Here is a 20,318-nt window from a genome sequence, read left to right as displayed (position 1 = left end):
GATTCACAACAAGTGTAGCTTTAATTTGGTATATTGAATGTGTGATTTCATGAAAGTTTAATTTTTTGAGTAATTTATTTGTATTTGGCGCTCTGCATTTTCACTGGATGTTGGCCATTTGGGACGCTAGCGTCCCACATATCCCAGAGAGGTTAATTTAAATCAATTCCAGGTGACTACCTCATGAAGCTGGTTGAGAGAATGCCAAGAGTGCAAAGCTGTCATCAAGGCAAAGGGTGGCTACTTTCAAGAATTTGTTCAATACTTTTTTTGGTTACTACATGATTCCATATGTGTTATTTCACATTTTTTATGTATTCACTATTATTCTACAATGTAGAAAAAAGTCAAAATAAAGAAAAACCCTGGAATGAGCAGGTGTGTCCAAACTTTTGACTAGTATTGTATTTCCACACTGAACTTGGAATAGTAATGTGAAAATTATGATAATGCTCTTTTTAGTGTTAGAGCTGTTTTAGAAGACCACCTGAAATCTCAGCCTGTTTTGTTGGGATGGTGTTTTGGCCTACTTGGTGACATCACCAGGCAGTAAATTAGTTAATAGACCAAAAACACAGCTAGTTTTCAGTTTTCCTCTCCACTCAGAACATTCCACAACAAAATTCTTGCTTGAGAAGTTGGTCATTGCTAAGAAGCTATTTTTGACCATTTTAATTGAAAATAATCACAGTAAGGTATATGATTGCTACCCAGAAATGATTTGATATTGAGATAAAAACGACCGCATTAGAACTTTAACATCATATTCGAAGATAACCACAAATGAATCATACATGTTTAAATGTTAACAGTTTGTCTTAAAGGAAATATGCACCCATTTTGAATGTTATATAATTTGTAGGCATCTCTGAGCAATGTTCTATCGATTCCCAGGGTCATTTCATGTTTATCTGAGCTCTTGCCGTTCACGCGGGCAGAAATGTAGCTGGTATGACACGGCCTTTCTAGGGAGTTTTTCCTAGCCACTGTGCTTCTACTAGAGGTCGACCGATTAATCTGCATGGGAGATTTAATTAGGGACGATTTTTCAAGTTTTCATAACAATCGGTAATCGGCATTTTTGGAAGCATTACATTGCATTCCACGAGGAAACTGCGTGGCAGGCTTGACCACCTGTTACGCGAGTGCAGCAAGGAGTCGAGGTAAGTTGCTAGCTAGCATTAAACTTATCTTATAAAAAACTATCAATCTTCACATAATCACTAGTTACACATGGTTGATGATATTACTAAGTTAACTAGCTTGTCACGCGTTGTGTATAATCAATGCGGTGCCTGTTAATTTATCATCGAATCACAGCCTACTTCGCCAAACGGGGGATGATTTAACGGGCGCACATTCGTGAGAAAAGCGCAATCGTTGCACAAATGTACCTAACCATAAACATCAATGCCTTTCTTAAAATCAATACACAGAAGTATATTTTTTTAAATCTGCATATTTAGTTAAAATAAATTAATGTTAGCAGGCAATATTAACTAGGGAAATTGTCACTTCTCTTGCATTCATTGCACGCAGAGTCAGTGTATATGCAACCGTTTGGGCCACCTGGCTCGTTGCGAACTATTTTGCCAGAATGTTACATAATTATGACAACATTGAAGGTTGTGCAATGTAACAGCAATATTTAGACTAGGGTTGCCACCCGTTCGATAAAATATGGAGCGGTTCCGTATTTTACTGAAAGAATAAACGTTTTGTTTTCGAAATGATAGTTTCCGGATTTGACCATATTAATGACCTAAGGCTCGTATTTCTGTGTTTATTATAATTAAGTCTATGATTTGATAGAGCAGTCTGACTGAGTGGTGGTAGGCAGCAGCATGCTCATAAGCATTCATTCAAACTTTACTGCGTTTGCCAGCAGCTCTTAGCAAAGCTTGAACCACTGTTGTTTATGACTTCAAGCCTATCAACTCCTGAGATTAGGCTGGCAATACTATAGTGCCTATTAGAACATCCAATAGCCAAAGGTATATGAAATGCAAATGGTGTAGAGAGAAATAGTCGACGCGTCATAATTCCTATAATAACTACAACCTAAAACTAATTAACTGGGAATATTGAACCACCGGCTTTCATATTTTTTTAATTTTATTTCACCTTTATTTAACCAGGTAAGCTAGTTGAGAACAAGTTCTCATTTACAACTGCTACCTGGCCAAGATAAAGCAAAGCAGTGCAACACAAACAACAACACAGAGTTACACATGGAATAAACAAGTGTACAGTCAGTAACACAATAGAAAAAAAGAAAGTCTATATACAGTGTAGTGTGTACAAATGGCGTGAGGAGGCAAGGCAATAAATAGACCTTAGTAGCGAAGTAATTACAATTTAGCAGATTAACACTGGAGTGATAAATGAGCAGATGATGATGTGCAAAAGACCAGAGAAGTAAATAAAAACAATATGGGGATGAGGTAGGTAGATTGGATGGGTTATTTACAGATGGACTATGTACAGCTGCAGCGATCGCTTAGCTGCTCAGATAGGTGATGTTTAAAGTTAGTGAGGGAAATAGAAGTCTCCAGCTTCAGAGATTTTTGCAATTCGTTCGAGTCACTGGCAGCAGAGAACTGGAAGGAAAGGCGGCCAAAGGAGGTGTTGGCTTTGGGGATGACCAGTGAGATATACCTGCTGGAGCGTGTGCTACGGGTGGGTGTTGTTATCATGACCAGTGAGCTGAGATAAGGCGGAGCTTTACCTAGCATAGACTTATAGATGACATGGGAGCCAGTGGGTCTGGCAACGAATATGTAGTGAGGGCCAGCCGACTAGAGCATACAGGTCGCAGTGGTGGGTGGTATAAGGGGCTTTGGTAACAAAACGGATGGCACTGTGATAGACTGCATCCAGTTTGCTGAGTAGAGTATTAGAAGCTATTTTGTAGATGACATCGCCCGAAGTCGAGGATCGGTAGGATGGTCCGTTTTACTAAGGTAAGTTTGGCGGCGTGAGTGAAGGAGGCTTTGTTGCAAAATAGAAAGCCGATTCTAGATTTGATTTTGGATTGGAGATGTTTAATATGAGTCTGGAAGGAGAGTTTACAGTCTAGCCAGACACCTGGGTATTTTTAGTTGTCCACATATTCTAGGTCAGAACCGTCCAGAGTAGTGATGCTAGTCGGGCGGGCGGGTGCGGGCAGCGACTGGTTGAAAGCATGCATTTGGTTTTACTAGCGTTTAAGAGCAGTTGGAGGCCACGGAAGGAGTGTTGTATGGCATTGAAGCTCGTTTGGAGGTTTGTTAACACATGATCCAAAGAAGGGCCAGATGTATACAGAATGGTGTTGTCTGAGTAGAGGTGGATCAGGGAATCACCCGCAGCAAGAGCGACATCGTTGATATATACAGAGAAAAGAGTTGGCCCGAGAATTGAACCCTGTGGTACCCCCATAGAGACTGCCAGAGGTCCGGACAACAGGCCCTCCGATTTGATACACTGAACTCTATCTGAGAAGTAGTTGGTGAACCAGGCGAAGCAGTCATTTGAAAAAACCAAGGCTATTGAGTCTGCCGATAAGAATGCGTTGATTGACAGAGTCGAAAGCCTTGGCCAGGTCGATGAATACGGCTGCAAAGTACTGTCTTTTATCGATGGCGGTTATGATATCGTTTAGTACCTTGAGCGTGGCTTAGGTGCACCCGTGACCAGCTCGGAAACCGGATTGCACAGCGGAGAAGGTACGGTGGGATTCGAAATGGTCAGTGATCTGTTTATTAACTTAAGGCAGGGCAGGATGGATATAGGTCTATAGCAGTTTGGGTCTAGAGTGTCACCCCCTCTGAAGAGGGGGATGACCGCGGCAGCTTTCCAATCTTTAGGGATATGTTCTGAGCAAGGAACTTAAACGTTAGCTTTTTTTACATGGCACATATTGCACATTTACTTTCTTGTCCTCTGTGTTTCTTGCATTATTTAAACCAAATTGGGCATGTTTCATTATTTATTTGAGACTAAATAGATTTTATGTATTATATTAAGTGAAAATAAGTGTTCATTGTTCATTCAGTATTGTTGTAATTGTCATTAATTTATATATATATATATATATATATATATATATATATATATATATATATATATATATATATATATATATATATATATAAAAATCGGCCAATTAATCAGTATCGGCTTTTTTTGGTCCTCCAATAATCGGTATTGGCATTGAAAAATCATAATCGGTCGACCTCTAGCTTTTACATCTGCATTGCTTGCTCTTTGGGGTTTTAGGCTGGGTTTCTGTATAAGCACTTTGTGACATCTGCTGATGTAAAAAGGGCTTTATATAAACATTTGGGACTTTTAGATCACGGAAACCTCTCATACATGTATTTCAATACTGACCAATGTTATAATGCGGGAGGTTGTCTTCTCACGGATGAGCCATTGATCATATTTTTGCAATATTCCTACCTCTAGAAATATGTTATTTAAGAGGTTCCACCACATTTCTCCTATTTTTATGCCTCTTAAGGCTAGGGTGCATTACTTAGTGCCGTTCCATGGCCGTTGCTAATCTGCAGGTTGAACATGGTGAGATTGTAGACTCCTTACAGCTAACTAGCTACTAGGGCTGTGACGGTTATGGAAATTTGGAAGACGGTAATTTCCAGCCGAATGACCACGGTCTCCGTAATAACCGTTCGAATAAACATTTTCTATTTTACCATTTTAAAAGGTAGGTTCTGCGGCTAATGGGCTTTGGAAAAACGGGGTCATCTTGTTACGAAGTTGCCTTGATGTTGCTATGCTTCTCACTGAAACCGGCATTCTATTTATTTTTCAGCAAGGAAACAATGTTTCTGCCTTTTTATAAATGCTGTATGAACAAACAATGTAGATAGCATAAACTGGGACTAATCAACTAATTATGATCTTTGATCTAGACTGGGGACTTCATCATTAAAAGACCGTTGTTACACTCGTCTCTTCTACCTGACTCGGGTGTATGAGGCTTGGTTGGAAGAAAAGCAACATAATAGTTATGGCTAATATGGCGATTTTATATAATTTTCCCAAAGTGAATTATTAGTAACTTACAATGCCATGCATGCAAGAAGCCTTGACCTGGTGCACACGTACACGATATATACAAAAGTAACTGGACACCTCTTCAAATTAGTGGATTTGCCTATATCAGCTACACCCGTTGCTGACAGGTATATAAAATCGCACATACCGCCGTGCAATCTCCATAGACAAACATTGCCAATAGAATGGCCTTGTTGAAATTCACTGAGCTCTTTAGTATGGCACCACCTTTCCATCAAGTCAGTTCATCAAATTTCTGTCCTGCTAGAGCTGCCCCGGTCAACTGTAAGTGCGGTTATTGTGAAGTGGAAACGCAGCAAAGGCTGCTCCTAGAAGTGGTAGGCCACACAAGCTCACAAAACAGGACCGCCGAATGCTAAAGCATGTAAAAATTGTCTGTCCTCAGATGCAACACTCACTGCCGAGTTCCAAACTTCCTCTGGAAGCAACGTTGGGAGCTTCATGAAATGGGTTTCCATCACCGAGCAGCCACACACAAGCCCAAGATCAACATGCGCAATGCCAAGCGTCAGCTGGAGTGGTGTAAAGCTCACCGCCATTGGACTCTGGTGCAGTGGAAACGCGTTCTCTGGAGTGATGAATCACGCTTCACCATCTGGCAGTCCAATGAAAGCTACCTGCCAGAATGCATAATACCAACTGTAAAGTTTGGTGGAGGTGAAATAATGGTCTGGGGCTGTTTTTCATGGTTTGGGCTAGGCCCCTTAGTTCCAGTGAAGGGAAATCCTAACGCTACAGCATACAATGGCATTCTAGACGATTCTGTGCTTCCAAATTTGTGGCAACAGTGTGAAGGCCCTTTCCTGTTTCAGCATGAAAGGTCCAGTGTGAGGTCCATACAGAAATGGTTTGTTGAGATCGGTGTGGAAGAACTTGACTAGCCTGCACAGAGCCCTGACCTCAACCCCATCGAACACCTTTGGGATGAATTGGAACGCCGACTGCGAGCCAGGCCTAATCGTCCAACATCAGTGCGAACCTCACAAATGCTCTTGTGGCTGAATGGAAGCAAGTCCTCACATCAATGTTCCAAAATCTAGTGGAAAGCCTTCCCAGACGAGTGAAGGCTGTTATAGCAGCAAAGGGGGGACCAACTCCATATTACTGAGCATGCTTTTGAATGAGATGTTTGACGAGCAGGTGTCCACATACTTTGTCATGTAGTGTATCTTCTTCCATCACTCCAGTGTCCCTACACATTGTAAATTTGGAATTGGAATTCACTTTTTACAAACATTTCCTGTATATAGTATGCCCACCCCCCCATTTCTTGTAGTCCGCGATCAGCTCCTTTGTCTTGCTGATGTTGAGGGAGAGAATGATGTTCCGGCACCAGACTGCCAGGTCACCCTGTAAGCAGACTCACCGTTGCTGGTGATCAGGCCCACCTACCACTTTTCAGCGAACTTGATGATGGTGTTGGAGTCGTGCTTAGCCACGCAGCCATGGGTGAACAGGGAGTACAGGAGAGGATTAAGCCCACACCCCTGTGGGTCCCCTGTGTTAAGGGTCAGCTTGGCGGAGGTGATGTTGCTTAACCTCACCACCTGGGGTCAGCCCGTCAAGGATCCAGATGTAGATGGAGGTGTTTAGACCCAAAGTCCTAAGCTTGGTGACAAGCTTCAGGGGATAATGGTGTTGAATTCTGAGCTGTAGTTAATGAAAAACATTCTCACATAGGTATTCCTTTTATCTAGGTGGGTGAGGGCAGTGTGGAGAGCAGTTGAGTCTGTCGTCTATGGATCTGTTGGTGCGGTATGCAAATTGGAGTGGGTCTGGGGTGGCTGGGATGGAGTTAATGTGTGCCGTAACCAGCCCCTCAAAGCACTTCATGATTAAAAAGTGAGTGCTACAGTTCTCGTTGTGGCATGAAGCCTTAGAGTTTTTAAACTGAAATGATTGTGGTCATCTTAAAACATGTGGGGATTACAGACTAGGAGGTTGAACATTACTATGATTATGCCTGCCAGCTGTTCTGCGCATGCTCTGGGAACGCTCCCTGGAATCCCGTTGGGCCACGCGGCCTTGCAGGTGTTGACCTGATTTAAAGACCCTTCTCACGTTGGCCTCAGAGCGAGATCACCCAATCCTATGGGTCGGTGACGGCCCTCACACCCGGCTCGATGTTGTTGTCAAAGCGTGCACAGAATGCATTGAGTTCGTCTGGTAGAAAGGGATCGTTGTGCAGATCACAGTTGGGTCTTCCTTTTGTAATCTGTAATGGACTGTAGCACCTGCCACATGAGGCGGGCGTCGGGGGCCTGTGTAATATGATTCCAACTTATTCCTATATTGTCCTTTTGCTCTTTTGATGACTCTGCGGAGGTCATACCAGGACTTCTTATACTTATTCCTGTCCTCGGCCGTAGCCTCAGGGTTGTTTAAGATAGCTCTGTGTTGTTAGCTTGTCAACGTTATCGGCGGAGTCTAAACATATTTCAATTAGCACTAGCAAAGCAGTCCTGTAGCATAACCTTTGATTCTGGTGACCATTTCTCAACGGAGTGAATCGTGGATACTTCCTGTTTCAGCATCTGCTTGTAAACAGGAAGCAAGAGTACAGAGCCATGATCTGATTTGCCGAATAGCGAACGAGGGAGGGCCTTGTATGCTTGGTTGTGGGTCGAATCGCAGTGGTTTAGGACTTTATCTCCCCTAGTGGCGTTGGAAACGTGTTGTTGGAACTTGTCTTAGTGATGCCAAATTTAAAATCGCCGGCAAACAGAAAGGCAGCCTCTGAATTGGCAATGTCTGAAGAAGCCACACTATAGTAGGTCTATGTGCTGTATGGACCATGGGGTGTGTTTTTATTATTATTATAAATGAATTTTTTCTCCCCCTTCCTGCTTCTCAGGGGCATATAAGAACTTCCCTCCCTCTGCCTCCAGCTTAGCCCTCCTGGCTCAGGGGTCTAACAAAGGCTACTAAGAGCTCAAGTGTAGCTCTCAAGTGTCCACAGGACGTGCCCGTTTCAATCGCATCTTTGAGGGTTGCCCTTTGATGGGCTAGTAGGCTGTTTATACCGACCATAAAGATGCTTTTTCCCCAGATTCTCCTACAACGGCTGTCTTGTTTGCTGTTGAGGTAATAGGGCCAACTATGGATGTCAGACTTGATTTATAACCCTATTTGATTAACAGTATTTAAGGCTGCCCCCTGCCAGGTCCCATAAAAAGGACAAACACACAGTAAATCGTCCTCTTTTTTTCCCCCTCGGCTGCTGTTTAAAGGACTCTTGATTAACATGGAAATTGGCTTCTTGGCAAGAACACCAAGCCATGTCTCTCCGGAAAAAAACTGCCAACAGCCTGAAGCATGAAAGGCAGCAAAGGGATTTGCTGAATCTCTTGTTTGTAGCACGTTTTGTTAGATTGGCTCTGCAAAACCACTTTAGGCGCATCCCACTTTTCTTTCTTCAAGCGAAATAATGAGCAAAGAGAAGCAGTTGGAAGTACAATTTTCCCCCCAAGAACAGGAGACGGTGCATTTGCTTGCTTCAGACCAGCGCACGTCTTGGTTTTCCTCTGTAAATGCATATCCAATGGCCTAAGTCAGGTTCCATGAGTAAATATTTACCAAAAATAATGAATGTGCACTGCAACAGTACTTATTTCATACTTGCTTGCTCCCCAGTCTCTACCCTTCCTCAGAGCAGGTCTAATTCCCTGTCCGGAAGAGCATTTTGTGTCTTCATAGTAGCGGAATTAGCCATTGAGGTGACTTGGCAGTGTCGTGGATGCTAATTTGCTTTTTTACTCTTGTGAGAGCTGCAGTTGATGCCAAGGCGAAAGGTCAGAATCTCCTCGAATTTAAGTCATGGAAGTCTGTTTGATCTTTAAGCCGAGGAACCATCATCACATTTTGGTATTCTCAACGTGAATTAACCAACTTGGTCAACGTAAAACTAAAAAGTTCTAAATGTGCAGGGATTTTGATTTGACATCCAATTGTTTGCAAATGTTAATGAGTCTTGTTTAGTTACTCATACATTTTGAGTGAGTGGATGGGTCATGGATAAAAAGGAGGTTACCGAGCATTTTGTGCTGCGACTTCTTGACACACTTCTCTCCCTATCTGCTACGCCCCTCCCCTCTGCTTTTCCCATCCTGTACACCCCTCTTTCCCTCCCCCTCTCTCTCCCCCTCTCCCTTCTGTTCTCCAGAAAAAGGTGGTGGAGCAGCTGAGGAAGGACCTGCTGGTGAAACAGGAGCCGGAGGTGAAGGTTCAGGTGCTGGCTACAGACAAACACGTCCTCCAGATCCCCTCCTCCACTACTCTGCAGGCCCTACAGCAGACCACACACAGCCAGGCCCTGCAGCAGGTAGCCACACAAGTCCACAGACACTGTCGACCTCTACTCAATTGCTTGTTATGTTGCACAAAGGCTCGTTGTAACTTTGCAGTAGAATACACAAGGTTTGCAAAATTCCCTAGGTTTTCAGAAATCCCAGTTGGTGGAACGTTGCAATGGAGAGATGTAGAATTTTTGGTCATGTTTGTGGAATTTTGCAAACCTAGCCTACCCTAGCCTCAAACTTGTCAGTATTCACAAACTTGTACTATTATAGAGCAGGGTTCTTCAACCACTTCTTGCCCAGGGACCCCCTCCCAGGCAAAATGGCGACCCAGGGAGCCCCATCATACGTTAGCAAAAAATGGTCTTATCATCAGGTCAATGATAATGGCAAGGAAAAGTAATTAACATTTTAAAATGAAAAGATTTGGTAAATGAATAGATTTTGACCTTCCACAATATAATTGGAAGAGGAAGTGTAAACTCTTAACAGCCTGTTTTCTAGAAAGGTAACTCCAAACACATTTTTGCTTAGAGTTATTGTTTAGCTGGTTAATCGACTAAGGTCGATGTCCGCGTGGAAATCTAATTGGCATAATAAAATAATCCCAATAAAAGTCTGTCATCTTAAACTAGAGATCTGTTATTTTACATTGGATGTATCTCAATCCACCGCATCCATGTATGTAACACTTCCCCGTTTGTGGTGAAAGGTGACCGAGCTAGAGCGGTGTTTGTCAGACTATGAGACATCCCGAAAATCGGTCTTCTCACATAATTGTTTGTAGCGTCCGAACGGTTTGGCCTATAAAACTATGTATGACCCCTCTATGGAAAGATGAGACACTAACGAGCATGTACATGTTGCTCTCGGGCGCCCACAGGCCTCAAGACTCATCTGAAAGTCCCCCGGGTACCAGTTGAAAAAATGTATGGGAGTGTTTAGTGTAAATAGAAAAATAAGGGTTTTAATACATTTTACATTTGTTTTGATATTTCAAGGGGTCTTAAAAATCTAAATCAAATGGCAAAATTATCCTTGGTATGACCTTTTTAAAACAATTCCATATAGCTTAGTAAACCCCCCCCCCTCAACCAGCTTAGAGGGTCTTAGGCTGTTTATTGCCAAAAATAAGGGGGTAAACACATGTCCAAAAAAATTACATGTTTCCTGATCTTATAGGACAGACTCTTCAGAACAAACTTCCTTTAGATTTTTTTGGGGGGAATATCTGTTCTATGTAGTGAATCTGTTAATCAATGCTAATATTGGCTAATAGCAGCAAGGCCAAAAAAAACATTTTCATCAATTATTTTTCTGAATTGTTTTTGATACTACAAGGGGTCTTTTTAAAATTAGAAAATCGAATAGAAAAATGGTCCTTGGTATGAGCTTCTTAAAACAATTAAATCACCCTAAGAAACACCATCAGAGGCCCCTGGTCAAAAGTGTCTGACTTTCTGGGTTGTTCCTTGTACTGACATTAGTTACATTATGAGATGTCCTTCAGCGATGCCAGTTCTTTTCGGCAGTACTTCTTCGTTCTCAGACCTTGATCCCCACTAGACGGACACAGCTGTAAAACCTCAAATCTACGTCATTCATGGCTCTGTAGATTTATCTCTAGCTCTTAGCGCAATGGGAAGTGCTCAGCTGGCAGGTTTCCTGTGGCGTTTGATGTAATCAGAGCTGCGTATGTCTGCGGCGCTCCTCTGGCTCAAGCCTGCCTTGATGGCAATGGGAAACGACTTGGCCGATAGAATTGCTGACTAGGCCCTCTTCCTCTGGGTCCTGTTGAGGGGGTGAGGTAGGGGATTGGAGAGAGGGAGGGGACTCCCTACAGGGAATGGTTTGAAGTTAGCCCTAGTATTGAGTCCCCAGGCTTCACATTAGTTCACATTTGCTTAAGCTAGATATAACAATCTCACTTGTCCTCTCCCTTTTTTCAACCCAATCTCATTACTATCTCTTCTATTTTTCTCTGCGCTCCGATGAATCAACTATTTCCTTCTTTCTTTCCTTTCTCTCCTCTCTGTCAGAAGACGCTGACAGTCACCCCAGTCATCTCCACTAAGACTCTACCTGTAGTGCTGAAAGCTGCCACTCCCACCATGCCTTCCTCTGTTGTGGCGCAGCGCCCTGCCACCGTCGCCATGGTCGCTGCCATCAGCCATGCCTCCAAGCCTAGTATCGTCAACTCCAATTCCCAGAACACACCAGTGAACCTTCAGGTGGCTAGCAAATTGACCAATCAGTGTTTTGAGCCCGTCCGACTGGTGTCGAAGAATGCACTTGTGGTAAGGGTCATTCATTTCCTATCATTGTCATCCTTTCTAGTTCAACTCTTTCAAACACTTATATTATAACTGGTGGCAGTTTGGGGACACCAAAGTGTTTTCAAATTAAGCAGTAGATTCAATCTGTTTTTTTTGTTGGTCTCTTACAAAGTTTATTAGAGCAAAGTGGCTAGAACGTGTTTCCTGTGTAGATGTGTATGGAAATATGCATGGTCAAAATTGAGATTTATTTTATTGAAAACCATGTCTCTTAATGAGGAGGTGCTTTGGGGCGGTGGTGTGTGGTGGCGCTTGGTACAAAGTCATCTTTCTCTCTGTAAAACTACTTGCAGAAGTCGACGAGTTTAGATATATAATTGTCTGCAGCTCAGGTAGAGAGAATACAGTATTTGCTGTGGTTTTGTCTCAGGTGCAGGCCACCACCACCCCCACCTCAGCACAGCCAATCAAAGTTCCTCAGTTTGTCCCTCCTCCTAGACTGACGCCTCGACCCACCTTTCAACCACAGGTGCGTCCCAGTAAGACCTGCCCCCTAACCTTAATCCCCACCAAAGATTTTCTATTATATTGACATGATAGTGAAGTGACCGCTCTAACAATGGAAATACATGTCCTCAAATGTGGAAGACAGGTGGGAGGAGGCCATGTGGCAGGTGGGAGAATGCCACCTATATCAGTGCATTGGTAACAACCTAACCATTACGGAACTTATATTAGATCAAATAAGCTTTTTAGCAAATTAGCTATTACATTTTTTGGTTGACCAAATTTGACACTCATTGACCTCTATACAAAAATTTGTGGGGTTATTTTACTATGTAAGTACTACTACTGTAAGTCGCTCTGGATAAGAGCGTCTGCTAAATAAATTACATGTACATTATCGGGGACAGATTTTGGGCAGATTAAAACCTCTCGCTTCGCCGCTTCCACTCTGCCATCAATACAATCCAATGTGAGAGTGGCCACATGAAATTTAAGCTTTTAACTCAGCAGTCACTAGAGGGCGACAGTGTACACAAGGACAGTGCAGTCAGTCTTGGCTCCAAGTTATTGTTTGTGTTGCTTTTTTCATAACCTTTCCTCTTGTCTTCTATTGCTTTCAGAATGTGTGCTTATGTTGCATTTGTCTGTGTTAATACATTCCTTTGCTGCTGTTGTGTGTCTTTGTCTTTATGGTGAAATCTTTTGTTGTCCAGCAGCTTCTGAATGTTTTGCGTTTTGGCTGTTGGTATAAGGGTCATTCCACGGTAACAGTGATGCTGAGACTCAAATGTTTCACTTTTTAAAATGTATGTCAAACAAAAACCATTGATTGCTAAGTTAAACAAACCATACAACTCGATAGCTTGATGTACAAGGACTACTTTTAACAATTTCCGCAGAACATTTGACAAACACATTTACCCCGAGGACCAGTGCAGATCAGGGTTTCTGTTATGAAAATGTCGTGCTGGACAACATTTTGGGGATTTTTTTAAATTTACCAGCCATTTAAGAAATTTGCGGACCCGTATACTATGGGTTCATAGCCCATTATGGCATCCACCCACGGTGCTAAGAATGACGGAAATCACATTTAGATTATGGTAATAGATCTTAACAGAAAATGCAACTCATGCAACGAAGAAGCAAATAAAATGTCATTTTCAAACGTTTGCCAAAGTACAATTCACGAGGAAAGACCGTTCGAAACAGCGCACCTGATAGCGGTTCCATCTGTCACAGAGATCTGTTAGAAACTTAAAGAGGGGAATCTAAAGATGCAACAACTATGATGGTTTGCTAATATGACTAGGATTGTGCTTCTGGACAACGAAAGAAAGTTGATATGAAAACCAATAGAACTGGAGAGAAATGGCATAGCAGCGGAAAATGGAAATAAATTGGCCAGAATTATATAATTACCCCTGTCTGTACAGAAATAAATAAAATGATTCCAAATATTTCACCAGAAAGCATGACTTGGCCACAGCGGAATTGAGGATCATTAGCTTATTTACATTTTTTTTTTGCTGTGGATTGTTTCAAATCACAAGCTCGTAGGCTTGCCTATTGGGGAAGCCTGCAATTTGGGCATTGCGCATGGCAATAGGCCTTGCTGATTATTGACTTGCTGCTGTCAGTGAAAAGCATCTAAAATATATGTGTGAAGATAATGTCTTCAGTACAATAAAAAATAATTGAGACAAGAAGGGGAGGGGTGTTTGGCGAAGATATAGGCGAGTCTCTCCAGAATGGCTCAGCTGTCTCCCGCAAATTATTGCGCATTCATTGTTTAATTGAGTGTTGAATTGTTTGCCCTTCAAATTTTCCAGGGGGGATCAATTCTCCATTACATAGGTCACCAGTAGTAAATGTATCGTTAATCCCTGTCAGTTGGTGACATAAACTTCTGTTAATGCATGTATTATTTACAGTCTCATCATTCTCGGAGTGGAAATGTTTGCACAGTTCCCTACAGCTACACCTATGAGAAACAAGTTTTGGTTTATTTCATAACCTGTCTTTTGTTTGGAGTGCTCCATGTGAGCAATGAGTGTGTCTGGTTTCTATGTCATGATAATGTTGAGGTAGCGAGCGCGCATAGAAGTACTTGGCCTGCTGCGTGGAAATGTAGGAGTGTTTTATTCATTTTTACATCTGTTCCAAATTATAATATATCAGCTTCGATTATTTTGGGTAATTGCCAGCTTACAGAAACCCTGGTGCAGATGCAAAGTTTAACAGAATGACAATTTGTTCTGTTTGTGCCATCATTCTGTTACCAGACTTTGCATCTGGTTACATTTTTTAAAATTAAAAGTAGTCGTGCATAGTTGCATGGTTTGTTTAACCCTTTAAAACCCATAGCGGCCGTCAACTGCCTTTCTTTAAATGACTTTGGGAACAGTCTTGTTTTTCTAACAATAATATTGGTGTCAAATATCGCAAAATGTAGTTGCTAACAACCTGTTGTCGTATTCGCGTGGCAGTTGTCATCAACCAGAAACCGGAAACTGGGTATGCTGTCATTTTGACTTTTAAAAGTTGCGCCGAGCAGCCACGATTTTTCACTGTGGAAGAGGCTGTATCTATGTTGGTTGGTGATATGGATTCGGACACGTCCTTGCACTTTGAAAGCGATGATGTCGAGGTGAGTGAAATAAGTAAACAGCAGATATGTTTGGTGTTGATGTTTGATGCTGTGAAACTTGGGGAATAGCTCTCAGATTAGCAAATCCTGTCATGATGAGCACATCAACGGTGGAGCAGGAGCTTGAATGATTGCTCTCTCTCATGGAAATAATTGCAGTGTTTAGCTGGATATAGTCTAGAGGTCGACTGATTAATCGGCATGGCATTTTTGGACGCCGATTATGGCCGATTTACATTGCAATCCACGGAGACTGCGTGGCAGGCTGACCACCTGTTACGCGAGTGCAGCAAGGAGCCACGGTAAGTTGCTAGCTAGCTTTAAACTTATCTTATATAAAAACAATCAATCTTAAAATAATCACTAGTTAACTACACATATTCAATGTGGTGCCTGTTAATTTGTCATCGAATCACAGCCTACTTCGCCAAACGGGCGATTTAACAAAAGCGCATTAGCGTCAGGGTATATGCAGCAGTTTGTGCCGCCTGGCTCGTTGCAAACTGTGTGAAGACCGTAATTCATTTGCCAGAATTTTACATAATTATGACATAACATTGAAGGTTGTGCAATGTAACAGCAATATTTAGACTTAGAGTTGCCACCCGTTCGATAAAATACGGAACGGTTCCGTATTTCACTGAAAGAATAAAAGTTTTGTTTTTCTAAGTCATAGTTTCCGGGTTTCACCATATTAATGACCAAAGACTCGTATTTCTGTGTGTTTATTATATTATAATTAAGTCTATGATTTGATAGAGCAGTCTGACAGCGGTGGTAGGCAGCAGCAGGCTCGTAAGCATTCATTCAAACAGCACTTTCCTGCGTTTGCCAGCAGCTCTTCGCGATGCTTGAATCACAGCGCTGTTTGACTTCAAGCCTATCATCTTCCTCGATTAGGCTGGCAATACTAAAGTGCCTATAAGAACATCCAATAGTCAGTATAGGTATATGAAATGCAAATGGTATAGAGAGAAATAGTCCTATAATTCCTATAATAACTACAACCTAAAACTTCTTAACCGGCAATATTGAAGACTCATGTTAGAAGGAACCACCAGCTTTCATATGTTGTCATGTTCTGAGCAAGGAACTTAAACGTTAACTTTTTTACAAGGCACGTATTGCACTTTTACTTTCTTCTCGAACACTGTCTTTGCATTATTTAAACCAAATTGAACATGTTTCATTATTTATTTGAGACTAAATAGATTTTATTTATGTATTATATTAAGTTAAAATAAAAGTGTTCATTCAGTATTGTTGTAATTGTCATTATTACAAATATGTATATATATATAAATTAATCGGTATCGGCTTTTTTGGTCCTCCAGTAATCTGTATCGGTGTTGAAAAATCATAATCGGTCGACCTCTAATATAGTCAGCTAACTAGTTGGCTGTTTTGTTTTATTTCTACCAATTTAATTCATATGGAAAGGGCCCAAGCTTCTTGCTATAGCTAGCTAGTTTGTCAGACAAGAAAAGTTATATGTGGCTGCAAATTTGGTCTGCGTTTGCGAAGCGACAAACTCCGCTGTCACTTTCACTAGCTAGTTATATAGACAACCAACTAACTAGCCACTAAAAATTGAGATTTTAAATTAATTTGTGTTTATCTGTTGGGCTTAGGTCCGGGTTTGTCAAGTTTGCTAGGTACAGATGTTCATAGGATATACATTGCCTCGTTTTCCTATTATTTGACAGCCTAGCTGTCGCTTTAGGGTAGATGCCCGCGCAGTTGAGCTCATATGATATTGCGTTGCAGTGATATTTGTTTACATTGCCAGCGAACAACTTGCTTGTTTTGTCCTGTTTCTACCTATTCAATTCAATTCATTTGGAAACTGTCCCAGCTTCGTAACTAATCAGCGAACACTGGCAAACTCTGTAGTTTAGTCTGTCAGACAAGAAAACGAGTTGGAGGCAACATTGTGCTTCGCTCATAATGCTGTCACTTGATCGTCTCACTCCCTCCCTACAAAGACAAACATCTAACTATGCCCATCGAAGTAGATGAGGTAATATTCTAAACGTGTTGGGCTAAATTGCACAGAGTCATCTTGGTAATCTTTTTCTTTCAACATCCGAAATAAATAAACAATAGTTGATGGGAGTGGAGGGAGAAAAACATGAGGGAGAGGAGGAGGAAGCAAGCAGAGGGAGAGCATACCCAAGAAGGGAGCCTATGTTTCCATGGAGTGCGCCTGCCCCAAGTCCCACCATTGTTCACCCTTGAGCTACATAGCTTGGTCCTAAAGTGACTGTGAAAGGGGTTTTGGAGTTGTTTTTAAAAGTGGTAGGGGTCAGTTTTTTTTTATTTAAATGTAACGTTTTTTTTCCTCCCACATCTGGTGTTTAACATCAACCTGTCCGTCACCACATATAATTTACTGAATTGTTGTCAAAGTAGGCTACTATTTCAACTTTTTGTCAGGCCTAGTCTGTACTAAATCTTATTGAGAGAGGTAATCTACATTTTGAAATAGTCTGAATAGTTGTTTGCATTTTTACATTGTTACAGTAGTAAGAATCTTTGTCAATACAATGGCCTACTTTGTGTGGGTGCGTTTTTAGATTTTTTCCTCTTAATCTTCATCTAATACTTGTTGCATTAACTGAATTGTTGTCAAAGTAAGCTACTATTTCTACATTTGGTGTCAGGCCTGATCGGTACTAAATCTTATTGAGAGAGGTTATCTACATTTTGATATAGTTATTTTTTTATTGTTACAGAAGTAAGAGTCATTGTCAGTCAAATAGCCTACATTGTTTGGATTTTGAAATACATTGTCCTCTCGTCACATTTTTTGATCATTTGAAATATTTATGTGTAAATACTATTTCTAAGTATAATATTTTATACTTGGTACATTTTGAGTGAGTAACTTAGTCAAATTTACTACAATTTGAATACTCAAGTTTTATGTTGTGTGTTTATCGTTTTTTGATAGTGAGTGTCTTTACACAATGGAAGACAAAATGAGTGTTATTCCTATAGGCATGAATGTGGTGTCATATTAAAGAGGAGGTTGTGCTCTTTAAAACTACACTGAACAAAAATATAAACGCAACATGTTAAGTGTTGGTCTCATGTTTCATGAGCTGAAATAAAAGATCACATAAATGTTCTATATGTGCAAAAAGTGTATTTCTCTAAAATGTTGTGCATACATTTGTTTACATCCCTGTTAGTGAGCATTTCTCCTTTGCCAAGATAATCCATCCACCTGACATGTGGCATATCAAGAAGCTGATTGAACAGCATAATCATTAGACAGGTGCAGCTTGTGCTGGGGACAATAAAAGGTCACTCTAAAATGTGCGGTTTTGTCACACAACACAATGCCACAGATATCGTGTCGAGATCCCGAGGCCCATTGTCGTGCTATTCATCCGTCGCCATCACCTCATGTTTCAGCATGATAATGCACGGCCCCATGTCTCAAGGATATGTACACAATTTCTGGATGCTGAAAATGTCCCAGTTCTTTTATGGTCTGCATACTCACCAGACATGTCACCCATTGAGCATGTTTGGGATGCTCTGGATCGACGCGTACAACAGCGTATTCTAGTTCCTGCCAATATTCAGCAACTTTGCACGTCCATTGAAGAGCGACAACATTCCACAGGCCACAATCAACAGCCCAGTCATGTGAAATCCATAGATTAGGGCCTAGTGAATTCATTTAAATTGACTGATTTCCTTTATATGAACTGTAACTCAGTAAAATCTTTGAAATTGTTGCGTTTATTTTTGTTCGGTGTAAGTTAACTTGTAATTGTCATTTGTTCTTTGTTTTTGAGCTATGTCTGTTTTGAAATATATGTGATTTGTTTTATCTTAAATTCTTAATTCTAGAATGTTGCTGTAGATTACTATTGAGGTCTAAAGGATTACATTTGCAATTATTGATTTTTGTTTGACATCTTGAAGTGAAAAATCTGAGTCTCTGTATCACTCATTTACTGTGGAATTGCCCATAACCTGTTTTTAACCCTGGGTGTGAACGTTTGATTTAATGCCCTGTTATTAAGGTGTGTAATGCCACTGGGAGCTCAGCATCCCTCAACAGTGGGCTCATTCTTAGTCGCGCTTTAGGCATTCCCGGTCCAGCGCGACTCACAGTAAGTCCATCCAACCAGGGGGTTAAACTAAATCGTGGTGGGCTATGGTGTATTGAACTCCTAGGAAATAACAACGCGACTCTAACAAGCCATGTCGACTCCTGCAAAAATGTTCTGCTTATATGGATAAGGAACACCAGCAAAGGTAAAAGGAACATTAGCAAAACCACCAAGGTCACCAGTATTGTTGCTGGTTTTGATTGTGTTCTTTTTAAAAATGAATGACTGCTCACATTTGTGGTGTCACTTTTACTTATAACTGACTTACCTAAGTGTTCATAGTTAAGTGGCGACTGTAGTATGCCTCCATCTACAGTCAGTGATATCTCAGCACCACGCTGGCATTACCTTTCCCTGGTCAATCCCTTTTACACACGTTTATGAAGACACCTAAGCTCCAAAATGACACTTAATGCCTTATCGACTAATTGGCTAATCTTTGACCCCTATCCTTACGACTCAGGTCCGGCCGAAGCCCGCCACGCCCAATAACAACGTGCCAATCGCCCCGGCACCCCCTCCGGCCATGATGGCGGCGCCCCAGTTGCTCCAGCGGGGCCCGGTGATGCTGACCACCAAGTTGAGCTCCTCCTCGCTGACCTCCAGCACCGGGCCCATCCACCAGGTGCGCATTGTCAACGGCCAGCCATGTGCTTCCGCTGGCGCCAAAAGTGGCCAGCACACAGGCACTGTGACAGGCATCGTTATCACGGCCCCGGCATCGGCACGCCTCACCACCCCCAAGCAGACACTGCAGATCAGCAGCCTCTCCTCAGACACCAAGGTCAGTACCATGGTTAGGGGATGGGGAAAGCGACTTGTCTCCTTTTCAGAATTGAAGTCATTCTACACTTATAACTCTTACTTTGTTGGTTTGTAATTTGAGAGCTTTGTTTTCCTCTCACATGTTTCCAGGCTGTTAAAGCTCACAGGGGATTGGAGCAGAAAATGTTGGCAAGCAGCACCCCTCCTCTGTCTCCAGCACCCAGACCGAAGAGAGAGGACAATCCTCAGGTACACTGGAGTTGGCACTAATGCTTCATTGTAAACGTGGGGTCAAACCGGCATAACAAATGCATACTTTTACATTTTGGGGAGTATCAGCCTACTGATAGAACCTCAGTTTTAGACAATCCTTCACAGATAACATTCTGTAATGAGGCAGGCTCTGCCAAAGATACAGTATAAACATATCAAGTAAATTATAGATAGTGCCTTCAGAAAGTATTCAAACCCCTTGACTTTTTCCACATTTTGTTAAACTGGGATTAAAATGGATTAGTACATTTTTTGGGTCAACGATCTAGCCAAAATACACAGAAGGTAGAAGAAAAATTATAACAATTTTAAAAAATATATGAAAAATTAAACACCATCT

The 20,318-nt window shown here is 41.6% G+C and overlaps 1 protein-coding gene across 1 annotated transcript in view; it reads left to right on the top strand.

Annotated features, from left to right (window-relative positions):
• Window positions 1-20,318, top strand: part of phf21ab (PHD finger protein 21Ab) — a 73,541-nt gene that overhangs the window by 22,262 nt on the left and 30,961 nt on the right. Inside the window, exons 7-10 of the mRNA XM_039017174.1 lie at window positions 9,245-9,403; window positions 11,417-11,674; window positions 19,404-19,724; window positions 19,856-19,954. Coding sequence (XP_038873102.1) covers window positions 9,245-9,403; window positions 11,417-11,674; window positions 19,404-19,724; window positions 19,856-19,954 — 837 coding nt within the window. The remainder of the gene's footprint in view (window positions 1-9,244; window positions 9,404-11,416; window positions 11,675-19,403; window positions 19,725-19,855; window positions 19,955-20,318) is intronic.

This window comes from Salvelinus namaycush, chromosome 21 (assembly GCF_016432855.1).
Source record: "Salvelinus namaycush isolate Seneca chromosome 21, SaNama_1.0, whole genome shotgun sequence".
Classification (NCBI taxonomy): Eukaryota; Metazoa; Chordata; class Actinopteri; order Salmoniformes; family Salmonidae; genus Salvelinus; species Salvelinus namaycush.
Note: the sequence above shows the minus strand (reverse complement) of the source record. Positions and strands in the feature narration are given on the sequence as shown.